This window comes from Furipterus horrens, unplaced genomic scaffold (assembly GCF_987537825.1).
Source record: "Furipterus horrens unplaced genomic scaffold, mFurHor1.1.pri manual_scaffold_17, whole genome shotgun sequence".
Taxonomy (NCBI): Eukaryota; Metazoa; Chordata; class Mammalia; order Chiroptera; family Furipteridae; genus Furipterus; species Furipterus horrens.
Genome location: NW_028327187.1, coordinates 7,180,906 through 7,199,880, shown reverse-complemented (window position 1 = coordinate 7,199,880; position 18,975 = coordinate 7,180,906). Strand labels below are relative to the sequence as shown.

Sequence of the window (18,975 nt, the reverse complement as noted above, 5' to 3'; positions counted from 1 at the left end):
GTCATCTGTGTGGTTCAAGTCTATAGCTTGACTGATAAAACCTCGACAGGTGAAGACCTGTCTAAGATCATTCAGTGAATTGCTTGCAGAGATTCTTCCAATAGCCAGCCTTTGCTGTACGCTATGGGGCCTCCTAGGAGTTGTTTTAACAGCTGGGTTACACCTTTCCAGAAATGGGGGGGGGTTGTTGTCCTTGAACATTGTGGGCAAGATAGAGTCTGTTTACAAGGCTGTATTCAAAAGACATCTTGTTTATTCAGGGAACAGCATAAAATTCCTGCCTATTTTAGATATGCTTAAAGGGAACGAAGGAATGGATTTTGCCTTTGACCATGCCTACCTGCTGAGGGGAGGGTACCTTCTAAGGGGATGGGGACAGCCACCAACTGGGGAAAAAAATAAAACCTAGAAAGAGGCAAAACCTCCTCGTGTTCCACTTTGTCCTGCAAAGCTGCTCATGTCAGTCGGCACCTTTGCTATTCTTCATAACGTAGTTTTTTTCTTTTCTAACCTTTCCACCTTCTGCTTTTTGCCATTAAAACTCTTCATATTTCTGGCAGCCGCCCAGGCTAATTAAATAAGCATTTGGGGGTGGTACCGTTCAGCTAGAGGGCAAAAGTAAGCAGAGGAAGGTAAGTGGTATGGCTCTGGAAAGCTGAGGAGAGGCTGTCATCTCAGTTGGCGATTTTTTCCTTGTCGGCAAGGCCTGCCATTGCGAATGCTCCTTACATGACCCCAGATCATTCATTTCAGGCACACCGACCACTGAGAAAGGCGTCGGAGATAGGCGGGGAGCCAAACCTGCGGGCTGGCACGGGGACCCCTGGAGAGACTGAAGCCTCAGGAGAGGCAAAGGGGAATGAAGCCTGGCTAGGAAGGGGCAGTGGTTGGCTAGCGTGGGCCCTGAGCCAGCAGCATTGGTGCCACTGTGTCACCGGCGAAGCCGTTTGAAATGCCCTTGTCAAGCCCCACCTCAGACCTACTGAAGAGGGCCTGGCCATCTGCTTTAACGAGCCCTCAAGGAGGTTGAGAACTGCTGCTCGAGGTCATTCTCAGCTCTCCCTGGAAAGAGAAACCAGCTGCCTTCTTGACAGGCAGTGTGGCAGATTGGCAAAGGCCACGCTACAGAGAAAGTCCTCCTGGAGAGTCAAATCTGCTCCACCGCCTACCAGGTGGGCGACTGCCAGCGACTTTGTTAACCTCACAGGTCACCCTCAGTAAAAATGGGGGTGCGAATGCTTTACATTAGAGAGTGACAGAAATTGAGATCGTAAAAGAATGCCCGTTACCCGGTGCCGGGCTTGTTTTCAGCAAATACGGTTCTCTTTCTCCCTTCTTCCCTTTCTTTCTCCCTGTTTTACTTCCTTTCTCCCTTCTCCGTCTTTTCTTCCCCTTGAAAGAGCCCACTGGCCACTCCAGATTAGCGAGACTCATGCCTTGATGATCAGAAACCAGCCTTAGAGGTCAAATGCCCAGGTTAAAAGCTAGGGCACCTGGGTCTGATAACAATGTATGTGTTTGTAGGATCAATGGGATAAGATATGTGCAATGAGGATTGTCTGGAGGGATCTCAGTAAAAAGGAATAGGCTCTCATTCCTTCTTTATGAATTATATTATGACTCCTCTCACGCCCCATCTTCTTATTCATATCCACATTATTCACAGTGTCCTTGGTGTGGGAGTGCAGATCACTGTGTGTCTGAGCAAGAGCCAACCTATATTTGGTGCTGCACCTGAAATGTCCTGGGGATTGGGGATTATTTTGTTAGAAGTAACATCAGGGCTGTACCAAGGCCGAGAGCCATTTGGGTACTTTGCTGGAGTAACTCAGTAGTACCTCCTGGCTGTGTGTCGGGCTTGTAGGATGAAAGGGGGCAATAAATGGGAAGTTAGGGCTTTGGGTGAGGGGAGGGGTATGAATCAGTTTTAAAAATGAAGGATTTAACCCGTGGCATAGCTGCTCCTAAATGGTCTTTTCTTGGCTTTCCTCTCTTACAACTCTGTAGCATTTGATAATTTGATCAGCTCCTGCTGCTTGAAACTCTTGTCCTTGGCTTTTGTGAGATTGTGCTCCTTGGTGTTCTCATTATGTGCTGACAGCTCTATTTTGTTTGGTTTTTCTGGATCCTCCTCTTGTCCTCACCTCCCATTGTTGCTGTTTGCCTAGGTTTCTGGCCTTCTTTCTAAGCACTTTCTTCCAGGGAACACTTCCTTGGCTTCCATAATTTCTTCTGGGCCATGGACCCCCTGAACCTATCTAACTATCTCCTCTAACCTCTCTTGATCTTGAAATCTGCCTGCTGTCCTGCTAGCCCCCTGCATTCAACACATTAAAGACAATATTTGTCGCCTTTCTCCTCCTCTCAAACCAGCATTTTCTCATAACTTAACCTCACGCTTTAATGCTTTAATGATCACGTTTAGGATTGAACCCTGCACGCCCTGCACACACACCAAATCAGTTGTGACCTCCTCATTCTCCTCAAACCAGATTTAAGACCCTTCAAGCAGACTCCAGCCCTTGTTTTCAGCCATGCTTCCACTCTCAACTGCCCTTCTCCAGCCCTTTTCAAACTTCAGTACCTTTGCCATCAAATCTCGCATAGTCCTCACCTCTGAGACTTTATTTAATCTTATTCCTCTGCTTCAGATGCCCTTACTGTTCCCTTCTACATCTGTTACAACATTACTCATTCTTTTTTTTTTTTAAGTATACTTTATTGAGTATGCTGTTACAGTTGTCCCAAGTTTTGCCTCTTTGCCCCCTTCCACCCAGTACCCCCCTTCCCTCCAGCCATCCCATTCCCCGCTTAGTTCATGTCCATGGGTTGTGTGTTTACGTTCTTTTTTTTTTTAATTTTTGATTTACTTATTGTTTTTCTACTACAGTTGTCCCACTTTTCCCCCCATTGACCCCCCATGTGTGTAAGTTCTTTGGCTTCTCCATTTCCTTTACTATTCTTAACATCCCCCCTCTATTTTGTACCTACCAATTTGTACTTCTTAATCCCTGTACTTTTCCCTTTCTTCCCCTTCCCCCTCCCAGCTGATATAATGCTCTAAATGATCTCCATACCTATGATTCTGCTCCTGTTCTAGTTGTTTGCTTAGTTTGTTTTTCTTTTATATTCAGTTGTTGATAGTTGTGAATTGTTGCCTTTTTAATGTTCATGGTTTTGATCTTCTTAAATAAGTAACTTTAACATTTCCTATAATAATGGCTTGGTGGTGATGAACTCCTTTAGCTTTACCTTGTCTGGGAAGCACTTTGTCTCCCCTTCCATTCTAAATGATAGCTTTGCTGGATAGAGTAGTCCTGGTTGCAAGTTGCCTTTATCACATTGAATACTTCTTGCCAGTTCCTTCTTGCCTGTGAAGTTCCTTTTGAGAAATCAGCTGAGAGTCTTATAGGCACCCCTTTGTAGGGAACTCTCTGCTTTTCCCTTGCTGCTTTTAACATTCTCTCTTTATCTTTCACCTTTGGCATTTTAATGGTGATGGGTCTTGGTGTGGTCCTCTTTGGGTCCAACTTATTTGGGATTCTCTGTGCTTCCTGGACTTGTATGTCTGTTTCCTTCAACAAATTAGGGAAGTTTGCTTTAATTATTTTTTCAAGTAAATTTTCAATTTCTTACTCTTCCTCTTCTCCTTCTGGCACTCCTATAATTCGGATGTTGGCACATTTGAAGATGTTTCAGATGTTCCTAAGCCTCTCCTCATTTTTTTTTTTTTGGAATTCTTGTTTCTTCTTTTTGTTCTGGTTGATTGTTTATCTCTTCCTTATGTTCCAAATCATTGGTTGAATCCCTGTTTCCTTCCCTTCTCTGTTGGTTTCCTGTGGATTATTCTTTATTTTACTTAGTGTAACCTTCATTTCTCCATTTTTTTTCCGCTGTACTCAAGGAGTTCTCTGAACATCCTTATTACCAGTGTTTTGAACTCTTCATCTACTAGGTTGGCTCTCTCTGTTTTGTTTAATTCTTTTTCTGGGGTTTTGTTCTGTTCTTTCATTCGGGCCATATTTCTTTGTCTCCTCAATTTGGCAGCCTCCCTGTGTTTGTTTTTGTGTATTAGGTAGAGCTGCTTTTACTCCCTGTATGTAGCAAAGGCACCTGTAAATTGTGTGGGGCAGAGCCTTAGGTTATTGCCAGGGTGGGGAAACCCACTTCACCCCTTTGTGGCTATGTGGTGAGGGCCTGGAGAGGGGACAATGCCACCACTTGGCTTCTGGCAGTTTGCCCGGCACCAGTTACCCCATTTCCAGTCACTTCACCCCCTTCTCATGTGCAACTGGCACCGTTCGCCTTTCCAGCTGCTGTCCTGGTGGTGAATCCTAGAGTGGGTGGTGTCGCATACGTTTGTGCTACTGGCAGAAATCTGGCAGTTTCTTCCACTGCCCCAATTCCCACTGGTTTTTATATCCAGAGGTAAAGAGGGTCTGTCTTCCCAGTGCTGGAACCCTGGGCTGTGTGATCTGGTCTGGGGCTGGGATCACTGGGATAGCTTCCTCCCAAGGTATCACTCCCGTCTTTTCCACCGCCTGCTGCTGCCACCGCCTTTCCATACCAGGTCACCTCTCTGCCTATCTCCACGACTCTGTCCCTCCTGGATGAATGTGGCTTTAAATCCTTAGTTGCCGAACTTCCATACAGCTTGATTTTCTGACAGTTCTGGGTGTTACTAGTTTTGAGATCTGGTTGTAATTCTCTCTGTGGTTGCACAAGGAGGTGAAGCATGTCTATCTATGCCTCCATCTTAACCGGAAGTCCACAATACTACTCATTCTGTGTGTGTGTGTGTGTGTGTGTGTGTAGAACTATCTCTTTATTTGAAAAATATATAAACCCAAAGTTTCCAACTTTTTGCACATGTTGAAAATTTTAACAAAGATCTCTTTAATACAAAATATGGTCCAAGTGACTCAAAAATTAATTCTATGATACAATATTCTAAGTTCATATTATTTTGAAAGTCTGAACATTTTTTTTAATGGCAAAAAAAATACCGAGTTGAAATTTCGTAGTTTGCTAATGTACAAAGAGAATATAACAGTCCACTTTTTATGGTTTCTAAACCCCACTGGTGATTTCTGTCAGATGATGTTGTCCTTCACAGACCAGTCTGAACCCAACCTGCCTTCCTTTCTATCCACCGGATTAATCAGTCTTTTCAGAAGTCTTGTCGGATGTTTTCTTTGTTGGCCTCTCCATGCTGCTGCTTTATCTGAAAGATTTCATTTTCTAATTGCACAGTAGTCCTTTCACTCTCATAATCTGTAGTGACCAGGGATACCCAATTTGACCCCATTTCTCTTAACTTAGATCCAGCTGTGAGTTGCATGTTCTTTCGCTGCCAGTTTAAATCTTCAATATGTTTCCTTAGCTTCTGGAGCTCTTTCTGTGCATACTCAATCATATGAACTAGATTTTCATTATATACTTTCCAGGCATTGCATCCATGCTGCGACATTAGTTCCAGATTCTCAATTTGAACCGCTTGGTGCTCTAACTGGGCCATAGAATTGTTTGCACCCTCTTGCCATGCAGCGATGTCGTTCTTCGGACCTGAAGAAGGGGCTGGAAGTTCATATTGTTTCATGTTGAGCAATTCAGCTGATTGTCGGGCAGCCAGTCTTTCAAACGCATTTCTCATTATGTCGGTCTCAAAAGCAGAATAATCCGGCGCTGTCAGGTAGCTCAGGCAGTTCTTAGTAGGTCGGTACCTGTGAGTTTCTTTTTGTGTCAGTGTTGCCGCCAGGCGCTCCATGACCTTGGTCAAAATACAGCAGTGCACCCACCCACCCCCAGCCACCAGGCCCGTGACTGCCGTGCTTCATCTCGCCTGCATCTTCCTACTTAATCTTTAAAGCCTACCTTCAGTGCCCACCTCAACACTGTTTTAGAGCCCAGTAGCCACATGATTCTTCCTTACACCGAAGTCTCGTACTAGGCTGGCATGTATCAGACACTATAGTAGGCACTAGACATCCAGTACTCAGTTCGCCCTGCCTATAACTCTGCCTGTGAGGCAGGTACTGTACTTTTTTGTATCCTAATTATAAGCTAACCGTTTCATTTTGGCTTGTTTCTCTGGCTTCTTCTCTGTTCCTCACCTCCCATTGTCACGGCTGGTTTCTAACGTAGCGCAGCCCAGAATCGAAGCTAGGTTTGCTTGCCCTTAACCACTGTTGCATACTGCTTGAAGGGCATTCACTGTTGGCGCTTGAAGGGCCTTTGATCATCAGGTAAGGACTATGGCTGAATCACAGTGAGCAGATCCCTACACCCAGTGGGAGCTCACTGATTGAGTGTTGGATGATAAATGGATGAGCAGAGAAAAGTGCTAGATGTGAAAAAAAAATGGTAGCAAATTAAAACTCCTGTTCACAAAAGGGAGATTTGAAACCAATTTCCAGCCTCAACGTAGTTTACTTTATTTTTTTTAGATTTTATTTATTTATTTTTAGAGAGAGGGGAAGGGAGGGAGAAAGAGAGGGAGAGAAACATCCATGTGTGAAAGAAACAGTGATTGGTTGTCTCTCCCATGCCTCCAACTGGGGAGTGGGCCCACAACTCAGGCATGTGCCCTGACTGGGAATCGAACCTGCTTTACAGGATGACACCCGACTAACTGAGCCACACCGGTCAGAGCTAGTTTATTTTTGAAAGTACTCAGGGGACAGATGATGTTTTATTGAGTTGTACACTTGAGACCTATATGATTTTGTGAGTCAATGTCACCCCAATAAACTCAATAAAAAAAATGAAATAAAAGAACTCCAAGGATGGGGGAGGAGCATTACCTACTTCCTACTTGTATTTGTGACTAGAGAGCAATCGCCTCATTCTTATACCTACTTAGTCCTGCTGACCTTTCTGGGCCCTCAAATCAAAGAGCCCAGCTATGCCCTGGACAAGGCCAATCCAGTACCCAGTGGCCACAAACCAACTGGCAAGCCTGTTGTCAAGGCCTACTTATGTCAGTGCTACTTGGTACTATACAGCACTTCAAAGATCATTTGCTTTCAGGTCTCATTTTATAAATCAGGTATACTATAGCATATGTGACTTGCCTACACTCACCAGATGGCTAACTTCTAGGACCTTTTCTCACCCCAGCATAACACCGTAGATAGAGAAGGTGGAAAAGGAACACCTGGGAGGCTCCAAGCATGGAGTCCCTAAGGAGAAAGCCCCAGTGAAGAAAGTGCAGGCAGTGGGATCAGCCAGACCTGGGTGTAGGGGTCCTCAAACAGCACCACAGGTAGCGCCCAGAGCAGGGGTTTGTAATTGATGCCAATACATTCTTTTGACCCTTGATAAAAAGCCAAGGATATAGCTTTAAACCACAAACCCTCACAGTGCTCTGAGTTGGTGTCGTACGGGCTCATTGAGCTCTAGCAACACCCAGTTGGGACCCACCTTTGGCAGCAGAGGGGAGACTTCTCTGTGATCATTTATTTTGTTGCGGCCAGTGACCAACAATGCTCCACTGAGGCAAGAGCAAGAAGAAATTGCCTTTTAGTGTAATTGGAAGGAAGCAAGTTCAACATAAAAATCATTCCCCTTACAGGCAGGAGCACTTTTGAAGGTGGCTGTTGAACTCTCTTTACTTGGGCAACTTAAGAGTAGGAGCCATATGGTTTATGATATGATGGATGGAGTTCTATGCATTCAGTATAGCTGATTAGTAGTCATTGGTAGTCCGGTATGATGGGCTGTAAGTCTCCATAAGTTACTTCTTGTGCGATTGGCCAAAGGACCAGACCATGCTGTGAACCTGTTTCCTCGTCTGTAAATACGGGTAACAGTAAGGCCCAGCTGATTCGGTACAGATCAAGGGATGCAGGAGATGGGAAAACACTTTGTAAATAGTAAAGCATGGGGTACTTGTAAGGTGGTGTTATAAAATGTCCTGTTGGAAACCTCTTTTACATCCATGCTGAGGAACTCCCCTTATGTATTTCCTTCTCTGGAAGGCACAATGGCTAGAACCCTGAGCAATAAAGGATGCACCAGGCAGGGGCTGACCCATGTGTGACATGTTAGGCATTGACCTTAGGGTTGGAAGGCAGACCTGCGTTCCATATCCTGTCTCTGTTGCCTGTCAGCTGTTCGGTGGTGGGTCCTGTGGAGCCGTGTTGCCTCGGGGAATCAGTCTTTCCTCAAAGCACACTGATGGAAAAGCTGACTTCTAGAGGACATGCTCAGCAATTCAATGCTGGAGAGAGAGTACGTGAGTCCTTTGCCTGACACGCCATATGTTCTCTACTCTGGAATCTGTTTCTGCAAATGCCAGGAAGACTCGTGGCCTGTACTGGCAGGAACCAATTTGGGAACGGAGAGAACAAATACTACAGTGGTCAGGATGGTAGTCGGAAAGAGGCAGACTATTTTCCTACCCCATCCTCATCACTGTGTCGCGAACGTGAATGTGTGTGTGTGTGTGTGTGTGTGTGTGTGTTCATGTGGCAGAGGGATAAATGTCTGCCTGCTGCTATGCGGAGCCCAGTCCTGGTGGCCACAAAGGTTAACGACCAGGGTTCGGGCCTATGCAGAAGCACAGCCTTGCCGGATGACCCTCAGCTCACCCCTTAACTTCCCCATGGCTCAGCTTTGCCATGTATCCAATACAGAAATCAACCCACAGCTCCCTATGTATCTTACAGGGTGGTTGTACAAATCACTGAGTGAACCCGTGCCAAGGCTGAGTTTCTTGCAAGCCAGGCATCAGAGAAAGCTGTGTTCTTTCCAATCCATGGCCTCTCTGGATGGCATCATGTGTGGGTGAGAACAGGAGGCTGCAGGACTGGGGTCCATTGTGTGTGAGAAATGCCATCATCTGTAACCTCTGGGGGCGGGGTCCAGTGGTGTTAAAAATGTACCACCAACTCTCAAATCGGTCAGTTGCAATGGAGAGGAGGGAAGGGAGAGGAGCACAGAGAGTTCAGAGCAGATTTGCTCAGGCCTCATTTTAGCCACTGATTTCAGCCTCTCTACCTGTCCCAGACCTTCAGCTGCCTTGAAGCACCAAGGAGAGAGATGGACTGGTGTTTTTTTTCATCGCTGGGGGTGGAGGTCATGAGTAGGGCCAAAAGCATCAGGCCTGTATAGTCCACATTCACATTCTGGCTCATTCCACTCACTGGCTAATGTCAAGTTGACAGTATTGTTTGCCTTGTAGCCCCGTGGCTGTTGCGCTTCCAGTGCCATCTCTCCCCCCTTCCCCTATCCTTCGCCACCAGTATGTGACTTTTTCCATAACGCACTAGAGCTCTGCGGGTGGGGGAAGGGGCACGTAAGGTAGCCAGTCGTGTGGACTGAAAACATTCTCATTTTGTCTCCTAAGCTGATCACTGGAGATTCCATCGTTAGTGCTGAGGCAGTATGGGATCACGTCACCATGGCCAACCGGGAGTTGGCATTTAAGGCTGGCGACGTCATCAAAGTCTTGGATGCTTCCAACAAGGATTGGTGGTGGGGCCAGATCGACGATGAGGAGGGATGGTTTCCTGCCAGCTTTGTGAGGGTGAGTGCCAGCCTTCCCTGTCCTTTCCTGTCTCTTTGGCTGCCTGCCCTTGGCTTCCCCCTCACCTGTTCTCCTGCTCATTTGTCTCCTGGTGGCTCCTCTCACATCTCTCATGGTTTACTCCATTTTTTTTTTTTTTTGGTCTCCTACCCAAGACCGCGACTTCCTTTAATTTTTTCCCCTCTTAATTTTGAGCCCTTTCCTTTCTGTCTTGTTTATTTTAACCATCCCCACCTCCTGTCTCCTGCCTCCTACTTGCTGTGACTTTATACCAACCATTTCCCTTTTGTCCTTGGCGGGTTTTGAAGACCCTTCTAACTCTATTGCTGTGAATGTCACCTTTCTTATCTCTCTTATTTTCTGCTTTCTTTCTTGTCCTGTCTCCTCTTTTTTAATTCTTTCTTTTTATAGATCTCTCCCCTCCTCACTCCTGTTCTTCCTTTCTCTACTGTAGGGAGGTGTGAACACCTGTTTGTTGTGTGAGGATTGTTTGCAGCTATTAATGTAAGCGTGTGGGCTCCCTACCCTCCCAGGGGCTACAGTTTACAGATTAGAAACCTTACTTTTTGCAAGAGACTCAAGTGGCTGGGATCTAAGGCATCCTGTGGGCGGGAAGCCAGCAGCCTAATAGGGCTTGTGAGGTCTTGGCCCATTTTGCATTGTACCATGAAGAAGCTGGCCCTTAACAGAAGGCTGTTGGGAGGGGCCTCCATGACAATTTCTGCTTCCTCTGGGTCACCAATTAGTAAAATGCTATGAGGGAAGAGCATTGGCTTGGTGTCCCAGCTTTTGGCCATCCTTAGAGTTTTAAGAGCTGGAATCAGCTCTTTGGCAGTTGCGAGCTCTGATTTTCCCCATCCACAGAATGGTCTTGGCAATTCTATGATTCCAGGGGATGTCACAGTTAATGACATAACGCACATTAAAAAGAATAACAACCTTGTGGCAATCCAAGTACCAACACCATGTCAAGGTGTCTTTTCACTGTCTGTACCACAGCCTATCATCTCTTGTTAGCTTCTGCTGTAAAATAAGGCTGAAGGCCTCACCCAAACCAAAGATTAGCCTGGCTTTGGTCTTTGGCCCTCGAAGGATGAAAGGCCTCGAGATGAGAATGAGGGCAGGTGACGTGAGGGAAGGAGCAAGGTGTTTGGAATTAGAGAACTGCCATGCAGCCTCATTTGTATTACCTCCTGCCTCTGTGGCTATTGGTAAGACTTTTCACTTCTCTGAGCCTTAATGACCTCATCTGAGCAATCGGAATAGCAGACTTTTCCCAAGGATTAAGTGAAGTCACATATGTGCATAAAGTGTCTAGTGCAGCACTTGGTACGTAGTAGGTATTTGGCAAATGTTAATTTGCTTTATCATCATCGTTATCCTCATCATTATCACCAGCACCACCACCTTATTAGATCCAAAAAGGTCTATGAATCAAGGCTGGCCATGGTGGTCAAAAGAGGTCTCCTTCCTTGGAGGGCCCAAACCCAGGAAGCACTGTTAATGGGTTGGAATGATTTAGGTGAGGGCACTGGTCAGAAGCAGAGAGGTGGACAAGATGACATCTTATCCCCTCTGTCCTGAGAATCTCCTAATGAACTCTCCAGTCCTTTTTCCATTTATGTATGTGGCATCTTTCGTCCGAGTCTCCAAACGCCATCTGTTTCCCAGCTCAGCTTTGCTAGTTGATGAATTGGTCCCTGGGGTAGTCAGAAAGGGCACATCAATAACCATGGGCCTTTGGAACTAGCACGAGGCCCTCTACACAGACAGCTTGTGTGTCTTGGACTGCCAGTCCCCTCTCTTTAAAAGAAGGATTAAACTGCACCCAGCAACAATGTCACCCAAATCCAAATGTATTTCACTCGCAGTGAAATGTCATTTTTATAATAAGCAGTAAATCAAGGGACGGGACAAAATGATTGAGCAAGGCAGAATGGCTCGGAGAGGCAAATGGCAGAGCAGGCTTTAGAATACAGATGAGCTGGCATCGATGCTCCTATGTCCAAGGCCAGGAGGAGCGTCCCTGCAGGCACGCAGCCGCAGCAGCCACTTGGGTGGGCTGATGCTGACGCTTAAGAAGACCACAGGCTGGCCCAGGCATGCATGCTAATGATATGGAGTCTAGCCTATTGGCTGTCAGCTGCGCAATGAAAGTAGTCACTTCAGTAGATTAAAAAACAAACACTAAAACCTAGGCTCCAGGCTGGTTAAGTCAGAATCTGATATTGAGAACCATTGGTCTAGACAAGCACAGCCCAATAAGGATATATTGTGAGGCAAATGCAGGGCATGCAAGATGATTACGTTTTTTCTACTAGCCACACTATGAAAAGTACAAAAAAAAAAAGATAGAAATGAAATTAATTCTAGTATATTTTACTTAACCCAATATATCCAAAGTATTATCATACACTATCATATATTGTCACTATAGAATTATTAATGGTATGTTACTAAGTCTTTGAAATCGGGTGTGTATGCCACGCTTACAGCACATCTCAGTTCACACTGGGCACATTTTAGGTGTTCCTTAGCCACGGGTGCCTAGTTGCTGCTGTATCAGACCGTGTAAATCTAGACTAAGGACCGTAATAATTGATCAGGATCATGAGTGGCAGAGCCTGAATCATAACTTAGAGCTCGGATATCCTGTCTACACCAGTGTTTATTCCATGAGAAAGTAAACAAGCCACATTCCCTCCGATTGCATTCGGAATGAGGATTTGATTATTATAAAAAGCTTTCACTGGTTTTAATAATAGTCCAATGGTCTTCAGGTTTCTAAAGGGAAGTACCATGGAACCTAGGGGCCAGCTGTAATGATGTTGCCCATAAAAGGAAATGGCGGTAAGCTGCTGCTGCAGGAATTATGTGAATATTGGCTCCAAGGGTATACACCTTACTGTTCTCATGAATGGGTATTTATGTGTAGGTTCACGTTTCTAGTAAGACTGGGTGATACTCAAGGGATTAAATGGTGGAGGTTATGGAAGCTCTTTTCTAGTAAATATTTTAAAATAAAATCACTATCTCCAGTCCTCTCCATCAGTGATTTTCAACCCTTTTCATCTCATGGCACACATAAACTAATTACTAAAATTCTGTGGTACACCAAAAAATATGTTATATATTTTTTTGCAGATCTGACAAAAAATAAGTATAATTTTATTCATTCCCACCAGATGGCTAATGTTGTGTTGGCTGCTGCCATTCTTTATTTGACAGTCTAAGGGAAAAGAGGTCGGTTTCCCTGGTGTTGGCTCTTCCAAACATTTAGTATATGATCATGGTGTTTTATTTTTCTCCTTTTTTTCTGAAGCATTCTCTAGAATCTACTGAAGCTCTGTCATACCTAGGTGGGCATTGACATAAGGCACGGTGAACTGTTGAGTACTCATTAGTACTGATGCAGTTGGTGGTCATGTGGGCGATTTCCTGCATTGCTATCATGTTATAGGCTGTTTGCTTGGTTTACCCAGACTGACCCTGACCTGAGATTCAGAAGCTCCTGGAGAACTCCGTCGCTAGGTTATTTGGCATATGGCATGAAAGTGTGGTAGAAAAGACTTTGCCCCTAAGTCCTTACCGATTGCACACCTTTGTAGACGATCAGGCAGAATGAGACACTGATGTACCAAAGCATCTGCATTCCCCACCTGGAGGTCTCAGTGCTGTGTGAATACCTCAGTCTTAGGACATTATTCAAAGGCACTTAGAGAGCTGGTGTCCAAGCTAGCCCTGCTCGATGTTAATCAGCATAAATACAATGTAGAATCTGAGAAACTCAGATGATTGCCTCAGTTCTGCTATTAGATGTGCAGCTTGAGCAGCTTCCTGTGCATTTTTGAAGCTCAGGATTCCTCCTTGTAGAATGGCAATAGATGAGTCTTAATGAAAAATTCTATGTGATGTGCTGGATACCTCTAAATAGGAAGCGTGATACCATTTTGCCTATTGTACAGGATAGTTCTGGGTAAATGCGTCCTCTACCCAGTCAAATATTTGTCTTCCCGTTGTTCAGAATTTCATTCAGTAGGTGTGTACATGTATTCATGTATGTTCTCGCGTTCTGTACTGGGCACATGGCTTCACAAGAGCAATGTGGGAGTTGATGTACCCTCCCAGCAATCAGTCAGGTTAAGTGAGCTACAGCTTACTGAACATCAGCCCCCTTGTCTAGTTGTCCACATCTTCAGCTGCTTTCCTGGGCTGGTTTCCCTCCCTGGAAGCTGAGAGAAAACTGCTGGGATATGACTGTGTGTCTAAGTAGCAAATCTCACTCCTGCGGTGGGGCCTCCTTTTGAATCCTAGGCCCTGACTCCAAATGATTCAGGCACTTTTCCTTCATCACTCTGTCAAAAGGGGCCTTTGTTCTGACTTCGGGCTGTGGCCTGCAGAGGGCTTGCTGCCCACTTTGGGAGCAAGCTGTGTGCAGAACACATGGGATCTCATTATTGTCAGTGGTAGGCAAGGTCTGCATGACAAGGCGTGGATTTGCTCAGAAAGTCAAGAGCCTGCTCAGATCCCATCAGCATATACGTTCTTTGTTTCATCAAATTCTAGATTTCCCTGATTTCAGGCCTGCCTGGAAGCAGAGGGATGAAAGGATGAGCTAATCAGGCCATTACCATCATTCCTTGCAGTTGTACAGATCAGATGTCACAGAAAATAAATCAGTCCTGTTCATAGGCAGGCCAACTGTTCCAAAGTGTGACTTGGCTTTTAATTATAGAGTTGTCTTCTTGGCTGCACTTGTGGTATGCTTTCACCTGTCTGAAACCCGAGACTCACAGTAGGTTGAGACTTGGAAAGACCCCTTTGGGCCCGGAATGACCTAATTAGATGTTCACAGGGGCCAGACAGCTAATGTATGTGAGTCTGAGACTGGGGTAAGTGGGGGCCTGTGTCTAACTGGGACATCTCTGCCCCATCTGAAGGAAGAAAAAGGTTTGGATGGTTCTCATCACTGAGGTTGGGTATAGGAAAGAGGGAAGTCCAGTGGGTTGACATTTTCCAGTATTTTTAGGAAAAGCCAGGACTGGAAGTTTCTGTAAAAATCTCCATATTTAAAAACTGCTGACAAGGAATTCACATTTTTAAAAACAAACACTGTGAGGGACAAACACAACACATCTTTAGGGGCTAAACTGTCTCCCCAGGTCCCAACTGGTGACCACCAGTCAGCCTGCCTTCCTCATTGTATAAGTCCTGAGTAAATATAGGCCCAAACAATGAAAATGACTTGCTTATTTGTGTAGGGAAGAGTGACAAAACCAGGACTTGTACCCAGGCCTGTGAATATTACTTAAGACAGTTGATTTAAAGTCTTTGCCTAGTAACTATAATGTCTGCACTTCCTTGGTTATGGTGTCTGTTTTGTTTTGATTTTCCTGTGAATGGGACATAGTTTTCTGTTTCTTTATGTGCCTTGTAATTTTTTTTTTTTTTTGGAAACTGGGCATTTTGAATATTATAGTGTGGCAACTCTGGAAATCAGATTCTGTCCCCTTCCAGTGTTTGCTGGTGTTGGTTGTTGGCAGCCGCCATTGTTCATTTGCTTAGTGACTGTTCTGTTTTAGCAAAGAGTGTGTTCCTTGTCGTCTGTGATCACTGAAGTCTCATTGTCCAGCCAATGACCCAACAAAAATTTCTTTAAATACCTGAAACCAAGAAGAAGAAGAAAAAGAAGAAGAAAAATGATTCTTCTGGTCTCTGTGGCTTGGCTCTGAGCCAGGGCACTCCCTCAACACTACTCAAGGTTGCCCACAACTCTGCCTTAGTCTTCTTTTCCTACTCTTCTGCTCATATGTCACCCACCGATCCTCCAGAGGAACAAACTTACACCCCTCTCAGGCTTTTTCTGAGTATGCATCTGGCCTAGGGCATGTGCGCTGCACCTCAGCTTCTTCGGTATGCATGGTAGCCTTTCTGGATCATTATTCTTTGAGGAAATTTCTTCTTCTGTCTCTTCCCTCCTGTGCTAATTGGGTTTGTTGGCTGCTTGCCCTTTCTATCATCCCTTTACCCTGCTTGGGCATGGAAAATGTATGTCCATAAATCTTTCAACAGAGGCAGTCGCAGCCTCAAAGGCACTTTGGCCTAAGTGGGTAGGGGTACAGAGCAAAGGCCAGCCTCTGTGCTTGTACCTCAGTGCCAAACAGGTCAAAACACACCGGCCACTGTATTTTAAGAACAAAGTCATTAGCCCCCCCGCTGCCAGCAAGCTGCATGCGGAATGTGGGCCACCCTCGTCTCAGCTGCTGGGGAATATGGAGTGGTTGGCAGATGAGTGAGACTCCTCAACGTTCTATTACCAAGTTTTAGCCTCCCTGTTCCACATCAGGCAGTCTCCTGGTTGCTGCAAGGTTTGGATTTGATTCCAGAACTCCGGAAAAGTTGGTTCTTTCAGTTGTGTTAGCTAAGGGTTGTTTCAGTGCAAGGACTGCCCCTTTGTACATCCTATTCTAAGACTCTTCGTGATGTCACCCCTGCCCTCCCAACCTTAATCCTGCACTTTCTGTGCTATGGAACAGGCAGGAAAGGGTACGCTTTGCCTGCTAACAAGATGGTTAGCACTTGAATACCTCCCTCCCTTTCCAAGCTGGTGGCAGCAGTATTTTGCTTTCTTGAGATGAGTTCAGATATGCCAGCCCTTGTTTGTCCACTAAAGCTTCGAGAAGACATAAGCTTCGAGCCTTAAGCATCTATGCAGAAGTCTTGTTTGTGGCCCTAGACGTGGCTCATTACAGTATCTGTCAGTCGAGGCTGACATTAGCAGGGAGGGCTTTTGTCCATGGATTACTCAGATTGTTCTCCTCTGTACCACAATTTCAAATGGCATTAGCGCTCATTTGCATTCACACGACACATCTTAATGGCTTCTCACCGCACACAGGCTCTGGGATGACATTATCTAGTACACTTTTTGGCTGATTGGAGGGGATTTTTTTTTCTTTTAATATGGAACAATCTCCAGCTCAGAGAGAACCTTAAATATGGCTGTTGTCTGACCCAGGATTTCCTCCATATTCAAGTAGGTGATCCTGTAGGTCTCTCTTAGAATGCCCAAACTGAAAGCAACCTTGAGGGTAACAGAGTTTATCCCCTCAACCTCCAGGCAGAGCTGTAACTAAATCTCCCTGGACTTCCGAGAACCTGGCTGGCGTCTGTCAGCAAAACCTAAACTACTTTCTTAGCAAAGCTTCTGGCCCTTATGCTGTAGTCTAAGCCAATTTCTTAAAACATGTTGCTTTGTTTTGCATTAGCAACATGGTATTTCAGCGGTGGCACCAGTAGAAGACACTGACTTGTTCTCTTGGGGTGGAGCATTCCTTCCAAGGCCCTGGTGTTAATTCAGGGCACGAATCAGGGACTTGGTTGGCTTCCTGAGTTGAAGACTATGCTCTGGGGCCTGGAGCCTGAAGTTCTTAGTGTAGGCAGTCCCTGGGTTATTTTAGAAATCAGCTTAGGCTTCCCTCGTACCATGTCTACACTGCCTTGGAGGCCTTCATGACTTGAGGAGGGAAAGACCATGACTGATAGAGTGTTTGGAGATGAGGTCTGTTTCTGAGGCTCCTTGGAAAGTACACAATTCTGAAAAGTCATGATAATTGTGTATATATATATATATTTTTTCTTTTTCCATCAGTATTAATATTGTTATGAATCACAGTAAACCTCTTACATTTTTCTCTCATGGCTTCTTATTAGTTGTGCTATTAATATCTCCTTGTCAGTATTTACTAAACCCCGAACAAACAACTGTCTAGCACTTAGCAACAGCTACCTCCTTGCGCTGGGTAGAAAGGGCTGAGAGTATCTGGCATCTTGAGAGTCCTCCTTATAGGCACCTTGTTCTGCTTGTTAGACGGTCACCAGAGAAACCATATTCAGTAGCCTGTGGATCTCCTTTGTGGGCTCAGAAGCAAGTCGGATCTGAAGAACCTTGATTTGGGATGCCTTGCATTGAATGAGAGGATTGGCGTTTCTTGCTTTAGCTTTGGTTACAGAGCGGACTTGATCTTTGAAGTAAACGCATGGTAGTCATTTCTGGATGACATGAAGGCTGGTTGCCTAACTCTGGGATATGAGCCACGAGGCAAAGGATCTGAGGGCTCAGGCCTCATGTGCACTATTCCTTTTAGAGATCCAGCCAGCAAGGGAATCTTAATACCTTCCGGTCTACATACACATAAGTACCTTTGTCTTTTTCGGAGACATTTCCTATTTTACCAGATGATAGGGGTAGAGAAAAAGTAGGCCAGGGCCTTAAGCAGAAAACCAGACCCCACCAATGAGGATGGTGCTCCCTGAGCACAGTGGGCTGCACTGATCCATTGGCGTGTCGATCCTTAGGGGTCCTAACTGTCCCCTTCTTTCCTTGGCTAGGATTGGAACTCAGATTCAGTGAGATCTTAGTCACAAGCTGACTTTTGCTGGATCTTTTGCCTTAGAGGAGCCAAAGGGTAAGTGGGTGATCCTAAGAGGGCAGGAGAGGGCAGGGATAGGGAGCTCTGAGCAGGAATTATTCCAGCCTTTTGAGGTTGAGTGACCCTTCTCTATTGGAAATGCCCCATATAGGCATATCAAAGGTCAGTTTGTTTGTACTGAGCAGGTGGCATTCTCTGTGGAGGAACAGGGAATGACGGGGCTCCTGGGGATGGAGGAATGAGACATCTGTCATATTTATCACACATGAAGAGGACACTGAATGTAGCAAACCCATTCATTTGGGAAGTCACAGACTTGGATTGAAGGGCCAGCTCTGCTGTTGACTATCTGGGGGATGTCAAGCAGGGACCCTTCTGGGCCTCGCTGTCTCTACTGACCACTGTCTCTTTATCACCAGACCCTCCATAGTTCTAGAAAGCTCCATTAAAGAAGTATTTCCCCAGGCTGGAATCCCATTCTCTTATTACTTTTACTAGCTAAACAGATATCATAATGCAGAAACCTGTTTTGTTATGATATTTCTTTTCATTACTTAGGGAGTTTGTTTAAACCTTTATGGATTACTTGACATGTTCTATCTCACGAAGGCCTCTCATCACTAGCCCTTCTCATCCCCATTGCAGATAGACGGATGAGGGTCCTGAGTCCCCCAAATGGGACGACCTATCTAGGGCCGCATAGCAACTTAGAATTGCAGAGCAGAGCCAAATATCTAATTTAGCCCTTGTGGTTGTTAGCTCAGTGTTGGTTCCATCACATCATATTGCCTACTAGGGGTTTTTACTCTTTCTGAAGATGCTTGGAAATAGGAAAAAATAAATAAAAAGCATAGATAGTTACTTTCCCTGTAATTTCACTTGTACTAATACTATATCTTGGGGCCATTTTATCTGCCCCCATGGATCACAAAACAGAAGCCTTCAGCATTGGTATATCATTAGCATGTTGTTTGTATTAATGCTCTAGGAGTCTTTCTCTGTGACTTTTCATGA

The 18,975-nt window shown here is 45.2% G+C and overlaps 2 protein-coding genes and 1 pseudogene across 2 annotated transcripts in view; 2 read left to right on the top strand and 1 right to left on the bottom strand.

Moving 5' to 3' along the window:
* Positions 1–9,412, top strand: part of LOC149990428 (uncharacterized) — a 31,693-nt gene extending 22,281 nt beyond the window's left edge. Inside the window, exon 2 of the mRNA XM_090263927.1 lies at positions 9,350–9,412. The gene's annotated coding sequence lies outside the window, so the exon portion shown is untranslated. The remainder of the gene's footprint in view (positions 1–9,349) is intronic.
* Positions 1–18,975, top strand: part of ARHGEF9 (Cdc42 guanine nucleotide exchange factor 9) — a 215,348-nt gene that overhangs the window by 137,238 nt on the left and 59,135 nt on the right. The window contains exon 5 of the mRNA XM_090263926.1: positions 9,350–9,529. Within this exon, the coding sequence (XP_090120052.1) occupies positions 9,350–9,529 (180 nt within the window). The remainder of the gene's footprint in view (positions 1–9,349; positions 9,530–18,975) is intronic.
* Positions 5,171–6,120, bottom strand: LOC149990429 (pre-mRNA-splicing factor SPF27 pseudogene; annotated as a pseudogene).